The 27,714-nt window shown below is 39.1% G+C and overlaps 1 protein-coding gene across 1 annotated transcript in view; it reads right to left on the reverse strand.

The window, feature by feature from the left end:
* The window catches only part of tnfsf10 (TNF superfamily member 10), a 29,278-nt gene extending 5,986 nt beyond the window's left edge, over positions 1-23,292 (reverse strand). The window contains exons 1-5 of the mRNA XM_049565409.1: positions 23,066-23,292; positions 21,961-22,086; positions 6,618-6,663; positions 6,301-6,417; positions 4,932-5,176 (exon numbers count right to left, since the gene is read on the reverse strand). Of these exons, the coding sequence (XP_049421366.1) occupies positions 4,932-5,176; positions 6,301-6,417; positions 6,618-6,663; positions 21,961-22,086; positions 23,066-23,173 (642 nt within the window). The 5' untranslated portion in view covers positions 23,174-23,292. The remainder of the gene's footprint in view (positions 1-4,931; positions 5,177-6,300; positions 6,418-6,617; positions 6,664-21,960; positions 22,087-23,065) is intronic.
* Between the last annotated feature and the right edge of the window lie 4,422 nt (positions 23,293-27,714).

The following is a 27,714-nucleotide window of genomic DNA, read 5'->3' on the forward strand; positions in this document are numbered from 1 at the left end:
TGCTTTTTAACAGAGATGGGGACTTAAGTCATTGTGACTTGGACTCGAGTCGACTTGAGTCGCTGTTTTGATGACTTGTGATTTGACTTGACAAAAAATAAAAGACTTGAGACTTGACTCGGACTTGGAAGTTTAAGACTCGGGACTTGACTTGACTTGAGACACGATGACTTGAATGACCTGAGTGTTATTCACATCATATTTTCAGTTTGAATATAAACTAGAACTTGTTTTTTAATTTATTTGCTAACATTAACCCAAGAAAATGTGAGTGAACATTCCAACCGGTTCATCACAAGACCGGCTGTACATTTTATGTACGAGCAACACGGTTAAATGAGCTAAATGGGTGATTTTGGCCGCTGCCTTGGTCAGTGTGTGTGCGTGTGCGTGGGGGTCGTCTCTGCAAAGTAAACATTGCAGCGATGAAGTCACCTAAAATTTGGTTAAAACTGAGTAACCCAAGTAACTTAGGTTGTAAAGTTGAGTGAATACTGTTTGAGATGGACTAAATGAAGTAATGGTTTTAAAATCAAGTAATTATTACATGCTAAAACACTAGTAAACAAAGTAGATATTGCTTAAAAACAGATCATGACATAAATATGGGTTTAAAACTTAGCAAAGTAAGTAAATATAATTTAAAATGGAATAAATATGTTAAAATAGTAAAATAGCACATTTTAAAATGAAGTAACTTTTAGTTAAAAACAGCATATGAAGTTGATTTGGGTTAAGAGCTGAGTTAATGAGATGTATATATAGCTAAGATCAGATTCTACAGGTAAAATTACAATAATAAGGTGGCTTACTTGGACTTGACCTATTACAGGACTTGACTTGACTTGACATAACCTGTGACTTGACTTGACTTGACTTGACTTGACTTGCCCGAGAAAAAATGACTTGGGACTTACTTGAGACTTGAAGGTTAAGACTTGAGACTTACTTGAGACTTGCACATGTGTGACTTGGTCCCATCTCTGCTTTTTAATGACAGAAATTCAAACAAATTATTTTTCCACATAATGATTATTATGAAACAAAAACAGCCTACAACTGTCTGTACTGGATGCTGGACAGTTGGAAACATTAAGTAGCCTAACTCAGCCTGTATTAATGTTAAAATAATCCAGTTAGATGCTTTCATTTAGACTGAATTATGGCCGCTAAATGGCATCTATAGATACAGACTATTATTCCCATGAAGGGCAATTTATTTGAGCAGCTTGCACACACACACACACACACACACACACACACACACACACACACACACACACACACACACAACAAAAGCATGTATCTAATGTATACAATCTAGTGGTGGTGATTCAGTGGTGTTCATTTATTGGCATCAAAAATCTGCTGTTTTCATTATTTTGAGATGATGATCTTAATTTATTTTGATTAAAAAATTAATGTATATTTAAGTTATTTTTTTTGAAGTCTTTCATTAATGTTCAGAGAATTTTCCATTTTGGGATTTTACAATAAAAATTACATTTAGACTGTAAAAGATGGCCTTTAGCACATTTTTTTATGGTGGCTTTTAATCTTGCATACTGTATGCAGACTGTTGCATGTACAACTCACTAGCAGTAAATATTGTACTGGCAGTATTGAGCTACAAGAAGCAAGACAGTTACAAGCCTTCAAAGTTAGAGTTATGTAAAGCTTTTAATGGGTCAGTTAGGTCCAAGAGATGTGGTGACAATAGCTGTGCAGGGGGGGCCCAATGTGATTTTTTTTTTTCATGGGCCCAAAATTCCTGGCGGCGCCCCTGCCTGCAGCCCTGGAGCTTTCAGACGAATCTTTATTGACAATAGTCAAGAGCCAGAACAGTCAGCAGGGGCAGATGAGCAGTTTTATTGTCTGTTTTATGTGTACAGTGTGAACACCCAGGTCGTTGACTGATGTTGGATTGTGCGCTGTGAACACATAAATCTTGAACTTTGGCTTTAAATTGCAGATGATTTACTCGTACAGTGGGGGCTGGAATTTAACAACATTTCTAAAACTGGCTCCAATGGTACAGTGTATGCCCAGCTGAAGGTAACATTAGCTGTATGATCCTAACTGTTAGCCCTGTCACTGTATGTGTGCAGGTGGAGCTCTTATGATGAAAGGAGCACGGAGAGGCAGTGCACAACTCCACAATGAAATAAGATTTCACTCAATTTAAAAAGAAAAATCCCCACAGAAAATCAATATGTGGTGATAAACATTGACATTGATATAAATCAGTGTATGGGGAACACTATATTTAATTCTAATAATAAAAATAATTTCATTTATGTGGCACCTTAAAAAAACAGAGTTTGCAAAGTGCTTTGACAAACATAGCAAAGCAGAGGCAAGAAACCCCAGCAGCAACATAACAACAGATGCCAAAAAATGACAGCAAACTAAGGTCAGAAAAAAAAAGATGATATAATTATAAAACGATATCAGAAGCAAAAACATATCCCAAAATTGAAAACAGACTACCTACCCAACAAACAAATACCCAAATAGTCAAATGTTCGGGTCCAGCCTTAGAAACTTTTGCTAGATTTTATCTGTCCATAATAATCACTTTTCTCATACAACACAACTTTCTAATGATGCAACCGACAAGAACAAGGACATAACTGAACACTGTTTGACTATTTATCACACAGGTGAAATGACAGATCTGAGGAAACCTGAGACCTCAGACTCAAATGGGCAGCAGCTTTGGTCAGAATCTGGAGGATCTGGACAATTTTAGAAACCCTGCAGTTTGCTATATGAAAACATCACATTTGGTTTGTGTTTAAATTCCTTTAAGTCACACATCTGTGATCCAAATGTAAAGGAAATTCAAAGCACGTTGATATGACTTCCAATTTGTTTGCCATTAATACACAAACCTAACAGAAAACACTGCAAATCATATTTCTCAGTTGCTGTGGTAAAATATCTTTAAATCATTAAACTCCTTCAGTATTCAATTCTATAATGAACTATTTTAACTTTTTAAATGTTTGTCTGATGTAACTCAACATAACAACAACATGTTGTTTTGCTGAGTCAGGATTTTTTACATTAAAAAAATTTGCATGAATGGTTTATCATGCTTAGTTTAGCTATTTAATTTACAGTAACAGCAGTTAGTTCATTAGTTTTATCTGACAAAGCAGATAGCGATTGTTACTGGATTTTTCCCATGCTGTGATGCAACACGTACTCACTGTCTGGATTCACATTAGTCACATGATTTGATTAGTCAGACCCTCATCCTGAGTTACTCCTCTGCTGTGAATCATCAGTCTGCTCTGTTCAGTGCAACAAAAACTAAGAGATTAAAATATAATTTGCAGACAATCAGGTTGCACATCGTGGAAACACAATGTCCTCCATTTAATTCTGGCTGGAGACCTTTGTTGCATGAAAGTTCCCTCACTGTTTCCACACATTTCCTGTCTGTCAGTCTACTGTCTAGTGTCAAATAAAAATTGCAAGCTAGAATTACAGCCCAACGGTTATATGCCTCTGTGCACCAGTCATGTTTCTCTACAGTTTACATCCATGTCTGTCAAAATATGACAGCACAGACGATCTATACATTCAGCACAGTTTCAAGGTGGACACCCAAGATTAGTGTCACCAATTCAATATTTGACTAAGTGCCCCCATTCTGTTCCTGAGATATGATGTTGAATAATGGCCAGAAAGGGGTTTTATCCAGAATATTATAATGTCGAGTTGAAGTTGACCTTTGACCTTTTGGATATAAAATGTCATAACTTCATCATTTTATCCTATTAGACATTTGTGTGAAGTTTTGTCATAATTACTGCAAGAATTCTTTAGCTATGGCCAAAAACATGTTTTGTGAGGTCACACTGACCTTGACCTTTGAATTTTGACCACAAATTCTAATCAGTTTAGTCTTCAGTCCAAGTGGACGTTTGTGCCAAATCTGAAGAAATTCCCTCACGATGATCTTGAGATATCACGTTCACGAGAATGAGACAGACAAAGTCACAATGACCTTGACCTTTGACCCATGACCACCAAAATCTAATCAGTACATCGTTGAGTCCAAGGGGACGTTTGGGCCAAATTTTGTAAAAATCCCTCAAGGCATTCTTGAGATATCGCGTTCACCAGAATGGGATGGACGGACAACCCAAAACATAATGCCTACAGCTATCGCCGGTGCAGATGCAAAAATAAATAAATCTAAAGATACAAGTGTGGAGACTGACTTCTGCAGAATTTTATTGAGCTGGTACAGGATATAATCTCTCCACACTAGACCCTCGAACTACAACAAACTGGTCATACAACAAAACAATACCACAGTATGCATGTTTACGATCACAGTAATTGCACCTATAATCACATATCAGCTTTAAAATTACACAAAATATCTTTTGTTGACCAAAATTTATGCGATCTATTTTTAAAATAGTTAACTGAAGAGGTAAAATCAATGAAGATTAGACAGATAATAAGAGGACATTTGATTAAAGGACCTATGGTTTTGATCTGACTTAATTTGGAGTAATGTTATAGCCATAGTTTTCAAGTTTTAATCACTGGATTTCATATTATTTTTGGTGTATGTTCCATTTTGTTCTATTTACCTTTTATTATTTTATTATTGTCATTTTTAGTCTTGAAAGGCTGCATGTTAGATGCTTAATAAATAAATAAATAAATAAATAAAGTTTAGTTGAACACTTGTCCATGAGGGAAAGTGCATTTTAAACTTTTATTAAAGTGACATTCGACAAAAGAGGTGAGTCAGAATCCAGCATTAAATGGCAGCTGATGAGTCAAATCTATGTTGAGACAAATAGTTAAAAATCAGAAGGGTGAAGGAGCAGCAACAGAACAGGCTGAAGCACCAAAATCACTCAACACAGTGCCAGCAGAGATTCAGTTGAAATCATCATTACCTTTTTATAGACGTACTGCAGCAGGGGTCTCCCTCTGTCTTCCGCCTCCTCGCCGTCCTCGCCCTCCTCCTCCAGGGAGTGGGTGTGTCTGAAGTACGTCTGGGCGTAGACGTAGTACAGGCCGGGCTGCGGCACCACCAGCTCCCCGTCCACCAGCTGGACGTCTTGGAGGAAGGCCAGCCCCTTCTGCCCCTCCCACCATGAGATCTTCTGGCCCTGAGCTCGACGCCCGGTGGAGACCGGAGCTGTGGAGAACACACACATTCAGAATAAAATCACCAACTAAAAGATGAGGATTTGTTGGAGAAGCCAGTTGCCACCAAGAAATACTGAAGATGTTAGTAATCACAAAAATGATTTTTTTTTTTTTTTTTTTTAATTTATTTGTTTGACAGGGACGATGCATATAGGCACTGTTACATTTAAGTAGTAGTATTTCACCACTCAAAAGATGTTTTCATAAAACTAGGTTGTCAGTGCAGGAGGAAGATGCAAATACTTTTAAAATTGCTGCTACATTACCAGAGCAAACAGAAAGAAAGCACTCGCTTTTACTCAAGAGGCAGAAAACTTCAACAACTACCAGAATGCACTGCGCTGTGTCTGACGAAATGCACAGGTGACATAATGCAATCTCGTCCATTTGAAACAACGTGGCAGCTGACTGGTAACATTGATCCCGTATTACAGTTAACCGTAAAACTAAAACATGTTTCCTAAAACATTTGAGGCAATAAATAGACAACACAGTAACCTCTTTATATTTGATCAGCGCTGCTTAGTTTTATTGTTTGATATCAGTTTTAAAAAATACTCCTTGTGAGCAGAAATTATGAGATTTTCTCAGTCAAAATTGTGACATTTACTGAGTATGAATTCTGATTCTGTAAGTCACTTATATTACGACAGAGAGGACAGTTAACAACATAATACAGTATCTCATTATTTTGCCTTGGTGTACCATCAGTGTACTTTTCATCCTTTAGATCTTTAGTAAAACATTGGACAAATGTACTTTTCCTTGCAAAAAACATCTTTGGTACGATTATACTTTAACCACACAATTTCGGTCACTTTCACGTGCAATGTTTCAGTCTGCAGGTTTTCATTAGTTAAGAGAAAGACTGAATTCATTAAAATAGATGAATTTACAATGTACTTTGGTGCAAAGAAATTTTGGCCTGTGCCTGTGGATGGCACTATAAACCAAAGCAAACCTATTTATTCCTTCCAGACCACAATAAGTAAATCAAAGTTTGCAGGTTTTCAGTTTCTCCTGATCATCAATCGATCATGAGGTAATGTGAAATCAAACCACAGCTTAAGGTGTTTGTTAAATTCAGACACAGTTCATTTCTGCAGGACTCACCTCCTCCCTCTCGCTCCAGTTTGGACACAAAGCTGCCCGTGACATGGGCTGCAACTTTAGGGCGAGGTGAAGCTCTGTCCACCATCACGAGCGAGGGCAGCACCCGAGATACTTCATCTAACATGGGAAAAAAGGAAAGAAACAGTATGACAATGTGCCCATGAACAAATAACGTGTGTTAACAAACCACCAAGCTCAAGTTTTTGAAGGAAATTGATTTGAAAGGAACAGTGAGATGCTGCAACTGCTTTAGACTCCTTAACAGAACCAGATTGTCAAAAAATATGTATTTTCAACATACGGTTCAGTTCTCTCACCTCTGACTGCCGACGAAATCTGCTTCTGGTAACGCTGAGACAGAGACTGCAGGGCGAACAGCAGAAAACATTTATTAAAGCCTTAAAACAAACAACCCAAAACTAAATTTATAAATGGATATTTTACATGTCAAAAGGACATATGTTTCCAGACTTCTCTGTAGATTTTTGAGACCATATTTGACATATGAGTATAAAAAGCTTGATGTTTATTATGTAAAAAAGATTTTTTAACATCTAGCTGTTAACACGTATGTTTTCCATTATGTTGCCAAATAACTGTGAGAAGACTGTAGCTCAGTACTGTAGCTCATACAAATCAATTTATACTAAACCCAGATAAATGAATCTCTGCCCAAAGAGGAAGTAAACCAACAAGTGCTACCTTTGCTTGCATTATTTCCCCCAGTGTTGTAGTCAAGACCAGCTAAACAGAGACCAAGTTATGACCAAGACCAGAGTGTATCTAAATCTATTATGCAACCAAGAGCTACCAAGCTAACATGATGGCTGGAGGGCCCTAAAAACCTTAAAACATCTTAGATATGAGCATATCAAAGGATTATTTAGCACCTTGTGTCTACTAGAGAGGGAAAGTTACACTGACAAACTCTATATTGTCTGTCTATCTCAGTGTCCCCTCTCGTTACATTACTCATCTTGGAAAAAGGATCCCACTAAATGGCCAGTAGTGACATACTTTGATATTTACAGCTATTTGATCAAATCACCAATCATCATTTAAGCTAACAAAGACCAAAACCAGGCCTTGCAAAGTTTATTTAGCTTCAACCAATACAGTCTTTCTGTCAAATTTGCAAAAAGACAAAGAGACACCTTCACTCAATACAAAGTCAATGAAGAGCAATGAGTTGTTTTTTCTTCCGGTGGGGGCGGGACTTAAATATGCTCTGTCTTTATTGCCATACTGTACTATACTATATGTGTTTATGTAGAAGTGTTCCATGACAAATGTCTTGATAAAATAATCAAAAGGCATTGCAGAGGTGAATTTTATGTGTGGGAATAAACCTAAGTTGAAATAAACCTAAAGGTCTAGTGTGTAAGATTTAGGGTGATTTAGTGGCGTCTAGTGGTGAGGATTGCACATTACCACCAGCTGAAACTTCTCCCTGTCAGAATTCCTTGTTCATTTATTGTTAAGGAGGTTTTTACAAGGACGTGCCAAACAGCACTGGAAAAACACAGATTTTATCGTGAAACTGCTTTATTCAGTGTTTTTTCCAGTTCAAATCACCATTTTCATTTGTTTTGGAGAAGAAGAGACTTCTGCGGATAATTCGGCTCACGATAAAAACCTCCTGAATGTCTGGATCTTAAGTTATAGGAGAAATAAGGTGAGCACAGATTAGCAGGTGCTAGACTAGCAGCCCACCTGCGACGTGCTGAACAGCAAATAAGAAACACTGATTTGTAACGTGAAACAATTTTTACCAGTTTAAATCACCTGTTCAGTTTGTTTTGGAGAGGAAGAGACCTCTGCGGATAATTAGGCTTCTGGGGAAAAAAACTCCCAAACAATGAACACTGAAGGAATTCTACCCGGGAGAAGTTTCATTTAGTTGCAATCTGCAATCCTCACCACTAGGTGCCACTAAATCTCCCTAAATCTTACACACTGGACCTTTAACATATTGAATACTTAATATTCTATTAGTTCCCCCATAATTCTATCTCTTTAATAAATAGGAACCGAAAATGAAAAAAAGTTAAATAATTTAATTTTTACAGCGTATCTGCAGCCTTGTTTATTCACCGTCCATGGAAACGACGATTAAAGCAGCCATAATGTCTCCTTACTCAGAAAAGAAAGTCTGTTTACTCTTGATAACTGATAACACTGCATAAAAGTTCAGACAAGCTTAATGTTTTTGATGCAATTGAAAGATTTTGCTGCATTTTCTTTCTGTGACATACTGTATGCGCAGAGGCAGCTGTGTGCTTCAGTCGCATGCCATACTTCTCGCCTTGCTTTTGAGGAAATTCAGTTTGCTCTGAACAGCACTCCCCACACAGTGGTAAACAATTTGGCTGCGTTGGCTGCCTGCTCCAAACTTGCCTGTATTCTCAGAAAAGAGAATACAGGCAATAGTCTGGAAACACAAACATTTTTCCATAATCTCTTTTGTTTTTTCCATATTTCTACACACCTGGAATTTAATAAAGTCTATTTCCATACAACGTAGGAACCCTATGCCAAGCAGCCCTTTGTTTGGCTTTAACCCTGAACTTCTGCTGACATCAGGATCAGGAATAAAAAGGAGTCTTCATGTTCAGGTCTGTATGGCAAGCCGTTTGAGCATTTATTCCATATCCTTGATATCAGGTGTCAGTGTCGTTCACTAGTTCGATCATTGTCAGCACTAGTTGGACATCTGGTCACACTAGTTAGACATTTTGTCCAACTAGTTGAACAAAGAGTCTTACTAGTCACTCTTTTTCAGCAACTAGTGACACTTTTGTCAAACTAGTAACAACTTAAGCCTGACTAGTGAAGCCACAGAACCATACTAGTGGCACCAAAATCCAAACTAGTCAGCTTTTTGACAGACTAGTGGCCCACTGGGCTGAACTAGTAATGCTTAAAGTCTTACTAGTGAACCAGTGAGCTGCAAAAGCTCTGACTTGTTAACTAGTAGCAGCTATTCACCTCACTAGTTTGCTAGTAACCTCAAGTTTTTTACACTAGTTACACATGTAAGAGCCAAAATCATCACTAGTGTGACTAGTAAGGATTTACACCTTACTAGGTAAACTAGAAAAAGTCTCACTGACCTTAATAGTTAACTAGTGAGGCTTAAAATGTTTACTAGTTGAACTAGTGGAAGCTGAAATACTCACTAGTTATACTAGTAACACCTTATTGAGCTCACTAGTTAACTAGTGAGTTCTAAAATGTTTACTAGTTGAACTAGTGACGCTGACATGCTTACTAGTTGAAGTGTATTTTGACTTTTCTAGTTAACTAGTGAGGCAAAACACGTTACTAGTTGTACTAGTGGAAGCCAAAATGTGCACTAGTCACACTAGTGACACCAAATGCTAATTAGGGGGCGGAATAGGATTATAAATGGATTCATCTTATTGGTTCTCCAACAAGAATATCACCCAGGGGAACTTAACCCTTTAAAGCCTGGGGAACTTTTAAGTGTAATTGCCAGCTCCTTGGTAACTATAAATGCAGAGTAAAGCGAACTATCAGGGACAATGAAATCAAAACAGTGAAACCCCAGACGTATGTCTTTGTTTCCTATTGTGAATGAGTATAAAAATAAAAAAGCAACTCTGCTTCTTTCCTTTCATGGTCACACAAGTATTTTATCAATAAAAATCCAAGGAACATTCAATCACAGTCTCATTAAAAAAAAAAAAAAAGCCCACTGGTAATTAAACATTCTTGATGAACTACTGCACTGCACACACACACACACACACACACTGTCCTGCAGTGCTGGACATGAAACGAAACGAGGATTCGCACTAGTGTTACTAGTAACACTAGTTTACTAGTTGCAGTGGTGCTACTAGTAGAACTATTGACACAAGTAGTATTACTGCAACTGGTAAACTAGTGTCACTAGTGCTACTAGTAGCACTAGTAGCACTAGTGACACTAGTGCTACTAGTAGCACTAGTGTCACTTACTGCAACTGGTAAACTAGTGTCACTAGTGCTACTGGTAGCAGTAGTAACACTAGTTTGCAGTTGCGGTGGTGCTACTAGTAGCACTAGTGGCACTAGTAGTATTACTGCAACTGGTAAACTAGTGTCAGACATGAACACATTTTTTGATCGTAATCTAGATAGATCTAATTCATCCATTACGCATTCACAAACCTTATCCTCCGAAGCTTTAAAGAACTTCGCTAAGGACATTAATTTGGTGGATATCTGGAGGATGCAGAATCCTACAGCTAGGGATTACACATACTTTTCCCCATATCATAAAATGTTCTCAAGAATAGACTATATCCTAGCTGCACCAAACCTGATCCCAGCTGTAGATGATGTTGTATTCCTACCTCGTAATATCTCTGATCATAATGCAATAATAACCTCATTTAATCTGGTTTTTCTACAAGGTACCCCTTCTAGGTGGAGGTTTAATACGACTCTTCTTAAAAATGAAAAATATCTCTCACAAGTTAAAACCAAATTGATAGAATTTATTAATATCAACAAGGATTCAGTCTCGGATAACTCAATTGTATGGTTAGCAATCAAGGGTTTTCTGCGCCACAATGCAATTGGTTTCTCAGTGTATCTTAAAAAATGCAGATTGCAAAAGATTTCCCAATTAGAACAGGCTTGCAGTAATTTAGAGAGAGAGCTTAAGGACAACTATAGGGATGATGTGGAAACAAAACTTAAGTCAGTGAGGGCAGAGCTGGATGATATACTCAGGCAGCAGGTTGAATTTATGATGCATACCACCAAACATAGATATTATACTGATAGCAGTAAACCAAGTCGTCTACTTGCTTTAACATTGAAACGGCAAGAAAACCAATTCAACATCCCATCTATTAACTGCCCGGTTAAGGGACAGGTCACTAAAACAGCAGATATAAATGATACGTTTAAGTCATTTTTCGAGAATCTGTACTCCTCAGAGGACAAATTCTCACCGGAACTATTTGATTCATTTTTTGACAAGCTGAATTTACCAACACTATCTGTCAATGAATCTGAGGAGCTGGATGCCCCAATAACTTTAGATGAACTACACACAGCAGTTAAATTAACCAATAGGGGGCGCTCCCCAGGAATAGATGGGATCCCTGCTGAGCTATATTTAGAACTATGGAATATTATAGGTCCGATTTGGTTAGACACTATTAACTCTGCTATAAGAAAGGGCTATTTCCACAAAGACCTTAACACAGCACTTATCTCAGTACTTCATAAACCTGGCAAGGACCCCCAGAACTGTGCAAGTTACCGCCCTATATCGCTAATTAACGCAGATATCAAAATTTACTCTAAAGTTATTGCTATGCGTTTGGACAAAGTCACAGGGAAGCTAATCAATCCGGATCAGACCGGTTTTCTTAAAGGACGGTTAGCATCAGATAATGTCCGCCGGCTTTTACATGTCATCGCTGATGCTAAAAAGACAAGCTCACCAGGTGGGCTTCTATTTCTCGATGCGGAAAAAGCGTTCGATCGCTTGGACTGGGGATATCTGTGGAAAGTCTTGGAAAAATTTAAATTTGGTCCAAATTTTATTAAAATGATCCAAGTTTTATATTCCAATCCTTCTGCAAGGGTTGTTACGGCTGGGCAGCTTTCTGATCTTTTTAGTATAGGTCGCGGTTCCAGACAGGGCTGTCCAGCATCTCCTGCCATTTTTAATTTGTCGCTCGAACCGTTAGCCCAATACATACGACAAAGCACATTAGTTGCTCCAATTCAAATTGGCTCCACATCACACTCCATTTCAATGTATGCAGACGACACACTTATTTACCTCTCCAACCTACAACAGTCTCTCCCAAATATGTTGAAAATTATAGAACACTTTGGTACACTTTCTGGTTATAAGATTAACTACTCTAAGTCGATCTTACTATTGCTGAACACAGATTTGAAGAAATTAAAAATCCAATCTTGCATACCGGTGGCGCAAAAAGCAGTATATTTAGGTATAGAAATCAGTCCCTGTATCCAGGCAATAGCGAAAAATAATTACTCTTCCATTTTAAAAAAAGTTGAGGATGACCTTGAGAGATGGGCAGCACTTCCTTCATCAATGCCTGCCCGTGTAGCTACAATTAAAATGAATGTGCTCCCTCGCATAAACTTTGTAAGCTCTATGCTCCCTTTACCAACCCCAGCGGGGTTTTGGCAGAAACTTGACGCAAAGTTTAAAAAGTTCATTTGGAATGGGAAAAAGCCTCGCATTAAATGGTCAACATTACAACGGGATAAACCCCAGGGTGGATGGGCTTGCCCAAACTTTAAGTTATATCATTGGGCGTTCGTGCTGCGTTCCTTGAAACACTGGTTTGGTGCAGAGGAAGCTTCCCCCTGGAAGACGCTTGAACAGGAGCTGGTTCATCCTCTAAGACTACGGGATGTGGCTTTCTCTGGACTCAAACATAAGAAATGTTACTCTCAATTTGGCCCGATTATATCATATGTAATACAAACTATGGTGAATGTAGAGAAATTTATGGGTTTTAAATCAAAATGGCATAAACACTCCCCTATTTGGCACAACGCCAATTTATTGACGGGTGGCGAACCATTCATCTCACAATTATGGGCTCAACATGGAATTTGGACATTGGGGGATATCTCGGGCCAAAATGCAATTCTGGATTTTCCCAATTTAATGTCCCATTTTGATATCCCAAGAAATTCACAGTTCCTCTATTTTAGAGTAAGGTCAGCGCTTAATTCACTCAAGGTTCCTTGGGGGGTTGAGTTGGGTATTCAACCTTTAATATCACTGATGGAGAGAGCTCCCCATAAGAAAACAGTCTCTTACATCTATAATAATCTCCTATCATACATTTCCGCAGAATTCCCCGAACGCAGATCTTGGGAGGCAGATATACACCGAGGTACAGGGTCTATTGATTGGGATACTGTGTGGGCAAATGTCTTTCGGTCATCTAAAAACCCGAATCATCAATTAATCCACTACAAAATTTGTCTCAGGACTTATTTAACACCACGTAAAAGACATATAATGGGCCTAGCTCCCAATCCTGACTGTACATTCTGTAATCAGGGTGTTATGGGTACATTGATGCACGTCCTGTGGGTGTGTCCAGATGTACAAAGGTTCTGGGTTAAAGTTGTGGATAAAGTGTCTGATCTGATAGGGAGGAAACTCCCACTAGAACCGGCACTTCTTCTCTTAAATGATGACTCCGGGTTCAAGATTGCTGAGGTAGAGCGTAAACTCTGGTTGGCTAGCATGACTGCAGCAAAGAAAATGATAGTTTTAAGGTGGCTCCCCCCACATCAATTATCAATAAAACATTGGCTACAAGCTCTCCTCGAGGTGATCTACCTGGAGTGGTCATCAGCTCGCATTAATAATTCCAAGCCACAAACATTACAGATGTGGAAAAAAGCTGCAGAGGATGTTAAAACATTATTGTCATAACCTTTTTGGTTCATCTGTGTAACTGTATGTGTGTAATCCTGTACACCACATTGTCCTATTTGATTGTTTTGATTTTGATATTATAAAAAGTGCAATTGTGTGTCCCGTGGGGAGGGGAAGGAGGGGAAGATGGGGGGAGGGTTGTGGGAGTGGTCTGTATGTTTAGCTGGGAAGGGGACGAGGGGAGGAAGGGGGGAATGATGGGGGTTCGGTATGTTCTGGGGGAAGGGATGGGCAGCGGTGTTGTGTGTATTCAATGTTTGTGTTCTGTTCCTGTATTATTATTATTGTTTAAAATCAATAAAAAGTTGATTACAAAAAACTGGTAAACTAGTGTCACTAGTGCTACTAGTCGCACTAGTGTCACTAGTGTCACTTACTGCAACTGGTAAACTAGTGCACTAGTGCTACTAGTGTCCCTTACTGCAACTAAACTAGTGCACTAGTGCTACTAGTGCTACTAGTAGCACTAGTGATACTAGTAGTATTACTGCAACTGGTAAAACTAGTGCCACTAGTGCTACTAGTAGCAGTAGTAACACTAGTTTGCACTTGCGGTGGTCCTACTAGTAGCACTAGTGACACTAGTAGTATTACTGCAACTGGTAAACTAGTGACACTAGTGCTACTAGTAGCAGTAGTAACACTAGTTTGCAGTTGCGGTGGTGCTACTAGTAGCACTAGTGGCACTAGTAGTATTACTGCAACTGGTAAAACTAGTGCCACTAGTGCTACTAGTAGTACTAGTAACACTAGTTTGCAGTTGCGGTGGTGCTACTAGTAGCACTAGTGGCACTAGTAGTATTACTGCAACTGGTAAACTAGTGTTACAATGCACAGAAGACACAGACCACAAAAGAATACAGGGGGAAAAAGACCTGATATGCTACATAAAATGACACAAATAGACAATGGACAGCACAGACATAAAACAGAAACACAGTTTCCACATTTAATAGCCTATGTCCTCCTGGATGTAGACTAAGGGACCCTGTCGGGGTTTATTTCTCCACAACAACCGACTGACATTATCCCGCTTATCAAACAGCCTACGAGTGAAATAATTAATTTGATACATGATGGTGATCAAAATAGGACTTTTATCGATTTATAAATTGCATAGCCTAGGCTACAATTGTATTCATTTAGCGTAACTGCACGTCCGGTCACTTTTCCGCTGTTCTGATCCTGGCTGTTTTGAGATAGCACGTAGGCCTACCCTAATGCTGTCAATGTTCAGAGTGCGACACCTGCTGGGCATTGTTTTTTTAAAATCTCCACTTTTGATATAACATTGAAGTTTCTCATAATTGAGAGCAGACTCCACAGTGCACGGTAACTGAAGAAAACTTTCTTTTTCAAAATAGTCATGGTGCGTTATGATATCAGCTGCATATTAATATTTCTTCTTTTTTGAATTTATTTATTTATTTAGGCTATTATTTATTTGTTTATTTTTAAATCAAACTGTTAAAGATCTGTTTGATTTTCATCTGTGCACTATATTTACAGCATGAACTCATTAAATTAATTGTATTTTATAATAACACAATAAAATAAATGTACACATCTCCTGCAACCACTGCTGCTCAAAGTCAATATCCAGAGCTGGCACTTTAAGGCTTTTCAGCACTCATTTGAATACTGACCAATAAAAGTCTTTATCCCTCCTATTTAATTTGCATGCAGTTTACTAGTGGAACATGTTGACTTCTAAGTGGCACCTGCAACTCTACTGGCTGTGTGTTGCATTTAACATGTTAACTAGTGATGGTAGTGACAACATTTTAAACTTCATCTGTAAACTAGTGGGGTTCAAAAAGTTCCACTAGTCAACTAGTAAGATGCATAATGTCTACTAGTTATGCTAGTGGGTGTCTTTTTCCTAACTTGTCAACTAGTGAAGTTCAAGAGCTGCCACTAGTCGACTAGTAAGACCCAAATTGGCCACTAGCAACACTAGTTGGTGTCTTTTCAACTTCACTAGTCAACTAGTTACACATGTCCTCTTACTAGTTAACATGTTAGGTCCAAAAAGATTCACTGGTTGACTAGTGACACTCTTTCCGTGGCTCACTAGTTAACTAGTGGATGCTATTTGTTGTCACTAGTCAGATTCTGCACTGAACATGTAAAGACTTTGACCAAACCTGTTGGAAGTTTTTCTTACATGTAAGGCTATTCCTTGAACTAGTAACGATTGGCTCAGCACTAGTGGGCAACTGTGCAGAGCAAGTGAGACTTTTACATGTGAGACTTTTTGTCGCACTAGTTGACATCTTCACCACACAAGTAGATATCCTCATCTTACTAGTACAACAAAGCTGCTTACTAGTTAACATGTGCATGTCACTAGTTAACTAGTGAATGCTGCTACTGCCATACATGTTAAACAAGTGAAATTTTATCACAGTACTAGTTGTACTAGTAGGATGAACATGATGACTAGTAAGCAGCTTTGTTGAACTAGTAATATGAACATGCTAACTAGTGTGGTGAAGATGTCAACTAGTGCGACAAAAAGTCCAACATGTTCAAAAAATGTCTCACTTGCTGTGCGCAATTGTTCACTAGTACTGAGCAAGGCTTTACTAGTTCAAGGAAAGGCATCACATCTAAGAAGAATGTCCAACATGTTTGGTCAAAGTCTTAACATGTTCAGTGCAGAATCTGACGAGTGACAACAAATAGCATCCACTAGTTAACTAGTGAGCCACGGAAAGAGTGTCACTAGTCAACTAGTGAATCTTTTTGGACCTAACTTGTTAACTAGTAAGGGGACATGTGTAACTAGTTGACTAGTGAAGTCGAAAAGACACAAACTAGTGTTACTAGTGGCCAATTTGGGTCTTACTAGTCGACTAGTGGCAGGTTTTGAACCTCACTAGTCGACTAGTAAGGTCAAATTGTCTTCTACTTGTGTAACTAGAAAACGTTTTGGATTCTACCAGTCACCTAGTGAGCACTTTTAGCATCACTAGTTTGCTAGTAGAGTCTAACGAGACCTCAGCTAGTTGACTAGTCACAGTTTTGCCTTGACAAGTTAACATGTAAGATGAAGCATGCTGCCACTAGTTAACTAGTTGCGTTCCTCAGGTCAACATGTTAACTAGTTAAAAGAAGTGGGTGGAGTAATGACAAAATCCTGTGTCCTGATTCGTAGGTATCTTTTATTTTGAACTGGAGAGCAAATAGGAAGCCTCAATTTATGTTTTTACCCACCTCCTCATTAGCATTTGGTGTCACTAGTGTGACTAGTGCACATTTTGGCTTCCACTAGTACAACTAGTAACGTGTTTTGCCTCACTAGTTAACTAGAAAAGTCAAAATACACTTCAACTAGTAAGCATGTCAGCGTCACTAGTTCAACTAGTAAACATTTTAGAACTCACTAGTTAACTAGTGAGCTCAATAAGGTGTTACTAGTATAACTAGTGAGTATTTCAGCTTCAACTAGTTCAACTAGTAAATATTTTAAGCCCCACTAGTTAACTATTAAGGTCAGTGAGACTTTTTCTAGTTTACCTAGTAAGGTGTAAATCCTTACTAGTCACACTAGTGATGATTTTGGCTCTTACATGTGTAACTAGTGTAAAAAACTTGAGGTTACTAGCAAACTAGTGAGGTGAATAGCTACTACTAGTTAACAAGTCAGAGCTTTTGCAGCTCACTGGTTCACTAGTAAGACTTTAAGCATAACTAGTTCAGCCCAGTGGGCCACTAGTCTGTCAAAAAGCTGACTAGTTTGGATTTTGGTGCCACTAGCATGGCTCTGTGGCTTCACTAGTCAGGCTTAAGTTGTTACTAGTTTGACAAAAGTGTCACTAGTTGCTGAAAAAGAGTGACTAGTAAGACTCTTTGTTCAACTAGTTGGACAAAATGTCTAACTAGTGTGACCAGATGTCCAACTAGTGCTGACAATGATCGAACTAGTGAACGACACTGACACCTGATATCAAGGATATGGAATAAATGCTCAAACGGCTTGCCATAGGTCTGTAACAGACCCTCCCCTAGTAATCGACCCATCTCCCAGTTCCTCGTTCCTTCACCCGACCAACTGGCTTGAAAAAAGATGCACTGTCTGCCAAACTGATGAAAACGATTTTCTAAGCTGTAGTGGATTCTGCATGTGTTTATGTCAGTATGTTTCCAAAAACATAAAAGAAAAAAACTTGATGAAAAGAAAGTCATTCTGAACGCATTAGAGAACAGAGATACATTTTAATGAGATTTTTACTCATAATGTTACATTTTAATTGTAATTAATAGCATTTGTAAAGAAGGAGAAAAGTTTCACTAGTGTTGTTGCAGATCCTGTTGGTTGCCAGTAGAGGTTGCAAAGGTTTATGGTTTCCCCTTTAAAAATATTTTTACAGCTTCAGCAATAACTGAGAGGGAGGTGAAAGAAAACAACTCATTTATGAGCTGAGTTTACCTGCAGTCTGCCAGCAGGAGCCAGAATTTATGGGTAAACCATGTCTGTATAACACTTATTTTCTCTTTAAGTTATTACGACTTCATTTTGAGGGGATGAAATTCAAAGGAAGACCTGCAGGTTTTATCTGAGAGAACTGTCTGTGGGGTTGATTTATCTGCCCCCAAATGCAAGATGCCTATGACATATAAGGAAGGGCTTCAACATGCACAAGCTCATGTTTGATGCTTTTTAATTCAATTCAAAATCCATCTGAATGTTTCTCCCATTTCTGGCAGACACCAGTCTTCAGAAGCAACTTTAAATCATGTTTTTTTCACATATGCTATGATGAATGCCCCCTTGGTTCAGCAATAAAGCAGCTCAATAAAATACGTTTGATGGAAAACATGTGGAAAATGTATTTTTACAGATAACAAAAAATAGCACTGCACAGGATAGCAAAATGTCTTTTTTGACTTTACAGGAGCCTTAAATGTGCTTTCACTCTGCGTTCTGCGTTAAAAGCAGAAACCTGATGTTCTGGCTAAGACTGTCCCAGCATTATGTTTATATTCTGAACTAAATTTAATCAAGCAGCTGAGTCAGAAAATACCCGCCGTGTGTTATTCAAGAGAGCAGCAAAGTCAGTCAGGAGAGGGGAACAAAAACAAACAATATGCACAAATAGCAAGTAAAAGAAAAAGAATACATTCAGTGTGTGTGCATGCATATATGTGCGTGTGTGTGTGCGTGTGTGTGTAAGTGTGAGAGAGAGAGAGAGAGAGAGAGAGAGAGAGAGAGAGAGAGAGAGAGCAGGGCAGGTGAACACATTCCTGTGCTGATTAAACCACACAGGATCACATCACATCTCCAGCTATGAAGGAGCTCATTGTGTATCTGCAGACAGTGATTTGGATCATTTCAGCATTTTTCTTCTCCTACCAATGTGCAGAGATCAGCAGCACAGGAAGCCCCTCATAATTATGATAATAATAATAATAATAATAATTACTTTGTGATTTCTTCACTAATGTACTTACAAGGATCTTAAGTCCTAACAAGTCATTTTGTTGCTCCATTTTGTCGAAAAAATCCCAGGAAAAGACTGGGGTTGTGAAAATACACCGATCTAGATAGATATATCCACTCAGTGGTCAATGATCCACTATATGACTGATGCAAAGTAAATGAAGTAAGAATCAGGAAGTAAGAATGAAGAAATGAAGTAAAAAGTAATGATTTTCCTATGGCACTTCTTTGTCACCATTTCTGCCCAACACACCTCCTCCCTAAACATTCAAACAGTGCTAGTAGCGCCAGACAGATATCAGGAAGCAGCCAGACAATCAGAATATTTACAGACTTGGTCTCATCGATCGCAGGCCTCTGAGGTGAATCGAATCGAAATCATATCGTGGCAGACTTTGTGATATCCAGCTATGTGTTACACCCTGTCTGTTACACCCCACGCTTACTGATTCCTACTGAAGATGTTAATCTATAAAATCACCAAATTAATTTATACTTTCATTTTTCAGAAAGTCTCAGTCATTTCCTAAAACAGCTGGTCACTGTAGCTTTTTATTAAACAAACAGGATGAAGTAGTGCATCTGCTGGGGACTATTTTTAGCAGGGGATTAATCCGCATTTAATGCTCAGGTGAATATTTTGGTAAAACTCAAGCAGCAACCTCTGGGGCTGACCCTTTTTATGTAACTCACTTGTTTCAACATTATTGCAGCTTAAAGTTTTGCATAATTCAAAGCGTGGCCGCTTTGACTGACAGTCTGTCTGTGAGGCGCCACCACAGCCTGAAGAGGTCCCGTGATAGGACAGCAACAATGAGCTTCATTACACCAGGTTTGCTTTCTTATACAGAACCAAAGCTCACTGGCATAATGTCACCCTAGTGTATGATTTTAGACAGCATGCTGGCATTCCTAACACAAAAGGGGCATGAAATGTAAGACAACAGTGTTGGCCTCTAGTGTGACATATCACATACGCGTTGACAGTGCTTTCTAAACAATAACAACAGTATAATACGGCAATAACAATTATTTACTATCCCTGTCATACGGCAGCTGATCTCGTCCTCTGCTTGGACGGTCAGGAGCTCCTGGACCTCATTGTTTTCCCAATTTGCGGACATTTACGATTGCTGCTTGTGATCTTTTAGTTAGCTGTGAGTTGCTGCTAGCTGTGTATTAAATATACCACTGATAGGTCACACACATAATACGTCGTGGAAATGTCCCATCCGTCCTGCCCATGGTCCCGTCCTGCCGGCTGTCCCCTTTTACACAGGCATCAATTTGGTGTTGTAACTACCTCCACTGCCAGCTTAAAGCCAAGACAACTGTGTGTCCCCATTCTGTGATCATATCTTTTATACAGAACAGCAGGGCGGAATAACAGCGTGACATTCCCACCTTGAACAGGCATTATAAAAGTGGCTTATGAGTCAGATCCATGCTCACTCTTCCACAGTATTTTTCAACATGGACCCTTTTCTCCCATTGTTTTGTTTCTGAGTGACTGACGGGAATGACACCTTCACAAATTGGTCCAGTATGGAGAGAGAGCGTTGCAGCCAGCAGCAGTGAAACAGGCTGCAATTTACCCACTTAGAGCATATTCACATAGTCAATTTACGTCCATTTCAGATGCTTGTTTTTGCAACTGACAGGCTCAGATTGTTACTCAAAGTATCTGACAACATTATGGAAAGGATCCCTACAGAGATAGACCTGTTTGTAGTAGAGTAGAGTAGAGTAGAGTAGGATCCTTTTTGTTTAACCAGAAACAGCCCCAATATTGCCATTTCCAAACCCACCAGACTCCATTTAAATAAACAGTAATTTTAGCGTGTATAGGGCCGGCATATTCTCACATCTAACTGAGTGAATTGAGGGGTTATTTTAGCAAACCAGAATTGGTGGTTGTTGGAACAGTGGAAAGATGAACCGAGATGGTTTCTGTGAGTTTTGTTTTTCTTCTGTTGACTTTGAATGAAGTGTGTTTTACAATGACAGAAATAATGTTCATTTAAATGGAGTCTGGTGGGTTTGGCGTTGGTGGTTTTGAGGCTGTTAAACAAAAAGGATCTTACTTTTTTATAAAAGGTCTGTCTCTGTAGGGATCCATTCCATAATGTTGTCAGACACTTAGAATAATAATCTGAGCCTGTCAGTGGCAAAAACGAACTCTTTTAGTGGACGTAGATTGATGTAAATATGCTTTCGATGGTTACACTGCAGTCGGTTTAACAGCTGCCAGCTGCAACCCTCTGAAAAGTTGTTGTTCCTATTAGTCACTCCAATACAAAAACATGGGAAGATAGGGTCCGGGTTAATACATACTAAAGTTACCCTTTATATGAAATGAGGAACCCTCAACTCAAATGTAATCATCAGCGTAAAACTCCCAGCTTTAAAAAGTACAATCAGAAACAGACTGTGTGATAACAATGATAACATTAAAGCTGATTTATTATTTTCTTTGTTGGCCTATGCAGCTTAAGTGTGGGGGTGGGGAGTTTTTGATCCACAGCAGGCTGAGAAAAAAAATGGAGCTTTGAAAGCCAGAAATCTCAGCAGCTGGCCAAATAATCATCACTGATCAACAAATACTGATACGCAAAGGTCATTCTGTGCTGTAGGGCGGTGAAGTAATACTTTATACAGCCTTAACGTGAGAATCAAAATCAGGTTTTGAGATTTCACTTGTGAGTTTGGAAGTGTAGAGGTCAGTGTTTGGGGTTATTGTCACTTCACTGTACCTTCTCAATGAGCAGGTGAAGCTGCTGAGTGACCTGCCAGCACGGATCCCCCCGAACAGCTGTGATGCTCTGCAGGTCAGTGCCCGTCAGACAGGAAACACTGCTCCTGGCAAACGTCTCCTTCATCTGCAACAGAGTGTAAATGTCAAGAGGGCATCAAACAATTAGAAAGGACGTCTATTTTAATTTCTCATCAAACACACCCAGGGCAGGTATTCCTTTTAGTTCCTTTTGTTTGATGCAGACACTGATTTTCACTGATGTAAACTTTAGGGCATACATTTGTAGCATAATTTGATGAAAAATAAGGCATAAACTTTCTTTTACACCTTCACAACCACTGTGTTAAAGTTTGCTTGAAACCCTGAGTCAGCATAATTTCTTGGCATGTGTCTGTCCTCTTTGCTTGTCATTTGTTTAGGTTTCATTTCCTCATGTAGTTCTGCTGCATCTCATCTAGTTTAATGATTAATTCCTGTAAACACAGACTGAGGTTGAGTTGGACTGGATCCAGGTAACCAAAGGACTCTAGCCTCACCAAAACAAGCAGAGTGAGTCCAACACACACACACACACACACACACACACACACACACACACACGTCTTCACATACCAAGTCTTCCTGATAATCACAGCTAATCATAAAAATAGCTGCACAGTCCACCTCTGCAGCTGCCAGAGCGTTTTACTTCCTTGTCCTCCTTTTTTTTGCAAATGCAAGCAAAGCGTGTGTTCTTGCATGAAGCTGAATTGTGCAAAACTGAACTATTTTATTGTGAAAGCAGTAAATGTGGCCTGCCTTGCATTGTGCACAAAACAGGAAAATAAATTAGACGTGTTCTGGACTGTTTGTGCTCTGGAGCGCAGCAACACAACCAGAGCGCATAAAAACCAATTCCCCCACAAAACTGTCAGCAATAAATTACGCACATAAGTCTATAGAAGTTACAATTAAGCATTCAAGGTCAACAAAAAGTTTTTTTAAGCTGCATTGAAAAGCTGAAAAACTTTGCATCCATCTCGCGGTGCGCACTTCAAGACGATGCGTAAAAGCCTACGCGCGTCTCCGGTTCTTTCACCCCGAACCTTCACTTTTGTCCTTACCGAATTGAGAGCCGTGGTGAAGTGCAGTACGGTGATGGTGACGACCACAGTCTGCAGCAGGATCGCCAGCAGCAATAGCACCCCGAGCTTCGGACCGGAGCCCGTCATAACGACAGACCGCCGTCCGGTACCCGACCAGCGCCGTCCCGTCCCGTTCTCAGACTTCCAGAACAAGAACAATGGCAGAGGACTGACTCCTTAACTTCTACCCTCCCTCGCCGTCCCCTGCATGCAGAAGGAGGAGGTAGAGAAGGAGGCGGGGCCGGCCTGGAGAACAAGAGCTATTTTCCCTCTTTGAATTTCTCCTGGTGAGATTATTGTTTCATTTCTGCGCTGGAAAAACACAGATAGCCTTCAAGTTTATTGTGAACGCTCGTATCTTCGCTGTAGATCTGTGTGCCGAGCTTTACTGAGAGAAAAACACATTTAACATAGAATATGATCACAGATAATGTTTTCATACATGCACACAGTGGCACAGCAGCTGAATTTTGGCACGTACATGACTGTTATTACAATGTTATAGAGTTTAAACTAAAGTTTGAATCACTTATCTCAATAAAATCATATATGTTCTGCATCACTGAAGAGTTGAACATTGATTTAGGTTACATTACTCAGGGGTCTTTTCTGGGGAAAAACATAGGCTTTTCTTCAAAGGTTTTGGCTTATTTGTTTCTGTATGCTGACTAAGATCACATGTATCCAAAATGTCAAGTTGTCTAGATAAACAAATTCCTGGCATTTCTGTTTTAGTTACACATATCTCCACATTTATCTTATCTTACACTGTTCATCCATCATGTGTCATTGAGAGGTGAGAAAAGGGGTTTTTAAGGACACAAATAGGTCAGATACTATTTGCCTGTGCTCATATGTGTGAACCCTGTCCTAGTAGCTGGCATTGGAGATATATTTTTGGACACATATCTGATTAAAGGGCCTTTTGATGATGGGAGATTGCAGGAAGTTTTTCTCCAGCTGCATAACAAAAACATGTTACTCAACATCGCTGCCTGCCACGCTGTTGAAGGATAAAGTGCATTGGAAGGAAATTTGAGGATGGATGGTGAGGTGTCAGTATGAAACACAAAACGTTTGTCACACAATTTTTCACCTTGACTCACGGTGTTGACCCCGTAACCATCAAAACAAGGTGGTAACTTGAGTCCTGTGTCAGTCAGTGGTGAGAAAATAAGCTTGGTAAATTAACTTGTTGACCTGTAGCCTCTGCTTCACCTTTATCTTCTGGCTTTCATTTTGACATCATTCAGAATAAATGGCACGTGGTTTAAACACTTTAAAAGACGGGAGATTCAGATGGACCAATCAGAAATGACGTCATATGCTGAAGATAGGGTTCGGTGATATGACGAAATATACCAAAAGTCATTGTGAGATGATTTTTTTCCCATGATTTTGCATCTGTGGATTCATTAAATCATGATATTGAAGTTGACACAAAGTTGGAGTTTGATTATGCCAATATTGGATTTTTGTATAAACTTTGCATCAATGTGATGAAACGCCTTAATTTGCTGGTTATTTTAATCAGCTGGATTGACTGAAAATAGGTTATTTTATCCATTGATAGTCTCTCAATTGATTTTTCTTGCAAGTTTACCACATTATAATATTGTATATATATTAGTGTAGTGGTATAGAATTACATATGATCAGCCCAGTCATCAAAAGAAAATGCTGGCATTCTATATTTCGGCAAACTACAATATGTTACATGCATTTCATATGTATCACATCAGCATTTCTAAAGTGATGTTGTATATGAACTGACTTTGTCATAAGAGTTCCAGCGTACATAATGTAAATGTAACACATCCGTGATTTACAGAAATGAAGAATGTCAACATTTTTTCTGGCCATTGGATTGATCATTATAGAAGATTTTATTGAAACTGCCCACATACAGAAGTCAAAAGTAACGTTTTAATGTGGGAGATTCTTACATTCTTGGTGTTAGACAGTCACTGCAGTGCATCAGTGGGGGAGGCAGCTAATACATATAATACATATAATATTGTACAACTTGCCAGTTAAAGAGAAAGAGGAATAATTTCATTGCTTTTATTAAAGTGATTTTTTTTATCAGATGAAGCCAACAGCACTATTTTGAGCAAAGCATAAGCTGTTTTTCTGTTTCTGCTTTTGATTCTTTTGTTGTTGTTGTTGTTGTTGATGATGATGAAGTTTCAGTAGGTAGAAGTGTTTTTTTTCTTTGCCAATTCAGCAATGGTAGCTTCCATTACTAATACTAACTAGTTAATTTCTTGTTCTTCTTCTTGTATTTATTACAAACTGAAAATTAAAACACGTTCCTTCCTTTGTGCCAGAGGGTTTCTCCCAGAAAAAACCTTTTTGACACTTAATGTTTGGAGCAGTAAATTCAGCAGGTTTGCTCTCTGTGGCGTTGTATCAGTAGCCTAAGTGATGGAAAATATGAAATTCTGGACCCCTTTAAATTGCTATTTTTATTCTAAATTTGTCTTGTACTGTAAATAGATAACACAATAAAATGACACCATATCCTCAAGAAAAATGAAAAAGTAAATCTTTTTTTTACGTCCTCATTAATACTATTAAAATGTTGACTCTTCACCCCCATAAATTCCGCAAACTTCTTTTTTATTTTGTTATTAACATCTTACATATCCCTTTATCTCACAAAATATTAATTATTGACACACTTTTGCCTCTGAACACACTGTGAGTTTGGCGCTGCTTTCTCGTAAAACCCTTGTGTCTCAAAAAATGTCAACTTTGGAAAAGTAGCCTTATTTTTAGACTGACCACTCAAGCATTTTAGAGCACATCCAAACTATTTTACAAAGTAAATCTCAGGCCAGAGGATGGTGCAACATAAAAAAGAACAAGACTGGTACAAGTAGGGTGACACAATGTGAGTGGAGACGGCTTTTTCTCCTGACGTTAAGCGCATTGGTCAGTGCTATGAGCAGCTTTGGACACGTTGTTATCAATGCAATGTTGTGCAGTGAGGCAAGCTGAGCCTATAAATGGATCCTGGTCCTGTTGGCTCGTTCCTGCATCTGCAACATCTGGCCTCAATCTGGCTCCTACGCCCCGCCGTCCCCTCCAGGGAGATGCACTGCGCTTAGGTTTCACTCTGCTATGCCTGCAAGGGCCTGCTGGGGGTAACGCAGACTGTAAACCGTGTGTGTGTGTGTGTGTGTGTGTGTGTGATAAAGAGTACAGAGAATATGTGAAGGTCAACATCGTCCATGAGAGCATCCTTGGTACAAGCTGGAGAGACTTATCTGAACCTTAAACCGAAAAACAAGCCCTTAAATAAATCTTCACCTTCTGAGCACAAGCTTTTTGTCCAGAAATGGCCTTAAAGTCCCACACTGTGAACTGATTATAGTCCCCACATTGTGATTAATACAGGCTAGAGACACACACTCTGAGTGTATTTCTGAACAGCGGCCAAGTTTTGATAGGGATACGAAGACGAGAACTGACCAACTCCCCCGCAAAGTCGACTCCCTCCCTCCTCAATCGCCTTCCAAACTTTGTCTCCCACTCCCTTCTCCCTCGCTCTCTTTGTGTCTGTCTGCCTCTTTATTCGTTTCTCTTTGTCTGTCCTTTCCTGTCTTTCAGATGCCATTTCTCAGCCATCTCTTTCCATTTGTCCTCCTTGTTCTCTCTGCCTCTCCACATCTCTCTCTGCATTGACCATAAGTAGGTACAGTATTGCTACAGCATGTTGTACAATGCAATACATGTAAGTATGGAAATGCATTTCTGCCAGTAAAAGAAAAAAATAAGACGAAAACTTAGCCTGTGATGAAAAAAAAGATCCTGTAAGTCATTATAGTGACAAACTTAAATTAAATAATGACCGAATTTTATCACAAAATAAAGTTTCTGATCATTTTAAGTCATTATTTTGAGAAAGCTTCTCATTATTTTTAGACACTTACAGTGGCATGCAAAATTTTGGGCACCCCTGGTCAAGATTTCATTTACTGTGAGTAGTTAGGTAAGTAGAAGATGAACAAAACAAAAAGGGGCTTGAAGCAAAAGTTTGGGAACCCTGCATGGTCAGTACTTAGCTGCGCCCCCTTTGGCAAGTATCACAGCTTCAGATGCTTTTCGTAACCAGCTAAGACTCTTTGAGTTCTGTCTTTTTTTCTTGGTTGGAGGATTTCACCCATCCGTCCTTCAAAAGGCTCCTAGTTTTCTGAGATTATTGGGCTGTATTGCATGCACTGCTTATTTGAGGTCTGTCCACAGATTTTTATTGATGTTTGGGTCAGGGGATTGTGAGGGCCATGGCAAAACCTTCAGCTTGTGCCTCTTGAGGTAGTCCATTGTGGATTTTGAGGTGTTTTTAGGATTATTATCCTGTTGTAGAAGCCACCCTCTCCTCATCTTCATCTTTTTTACAGATGGTGTAATGTTTGCTTCCAGTATTTACTGGAATTGAACTGAATCCATTCTTCCCTCTACCTGTGAAATGTTCCCCGTGCCGCTGGCTGCAACACAAGCCCAAAGCATCATCAATCCCCACTCCTGTGTTTAACAGTTGGACAGGTGTCCTTTTTATGAAACTCTGCACCTTTTTTTCTCCGAACATGCCTTTGCTCATTGAGTCCAAAAGGTTTAACTTC

The sequence above is a fragment of the Epinephelus fuscoguttatus genome, linkage group LG21 (assembly GCF_011397635.1).
Source record: "Epinephelus fuscoguttatus linkage group LG21, E.fuscoguttatus.final_Chr_v1".
NCBI lineage: Eukaryota > Metazoa > Chordata > Actinopteri > Perciformes > Serranidae > Epinephelus > Epinephelus fuscoguttatus.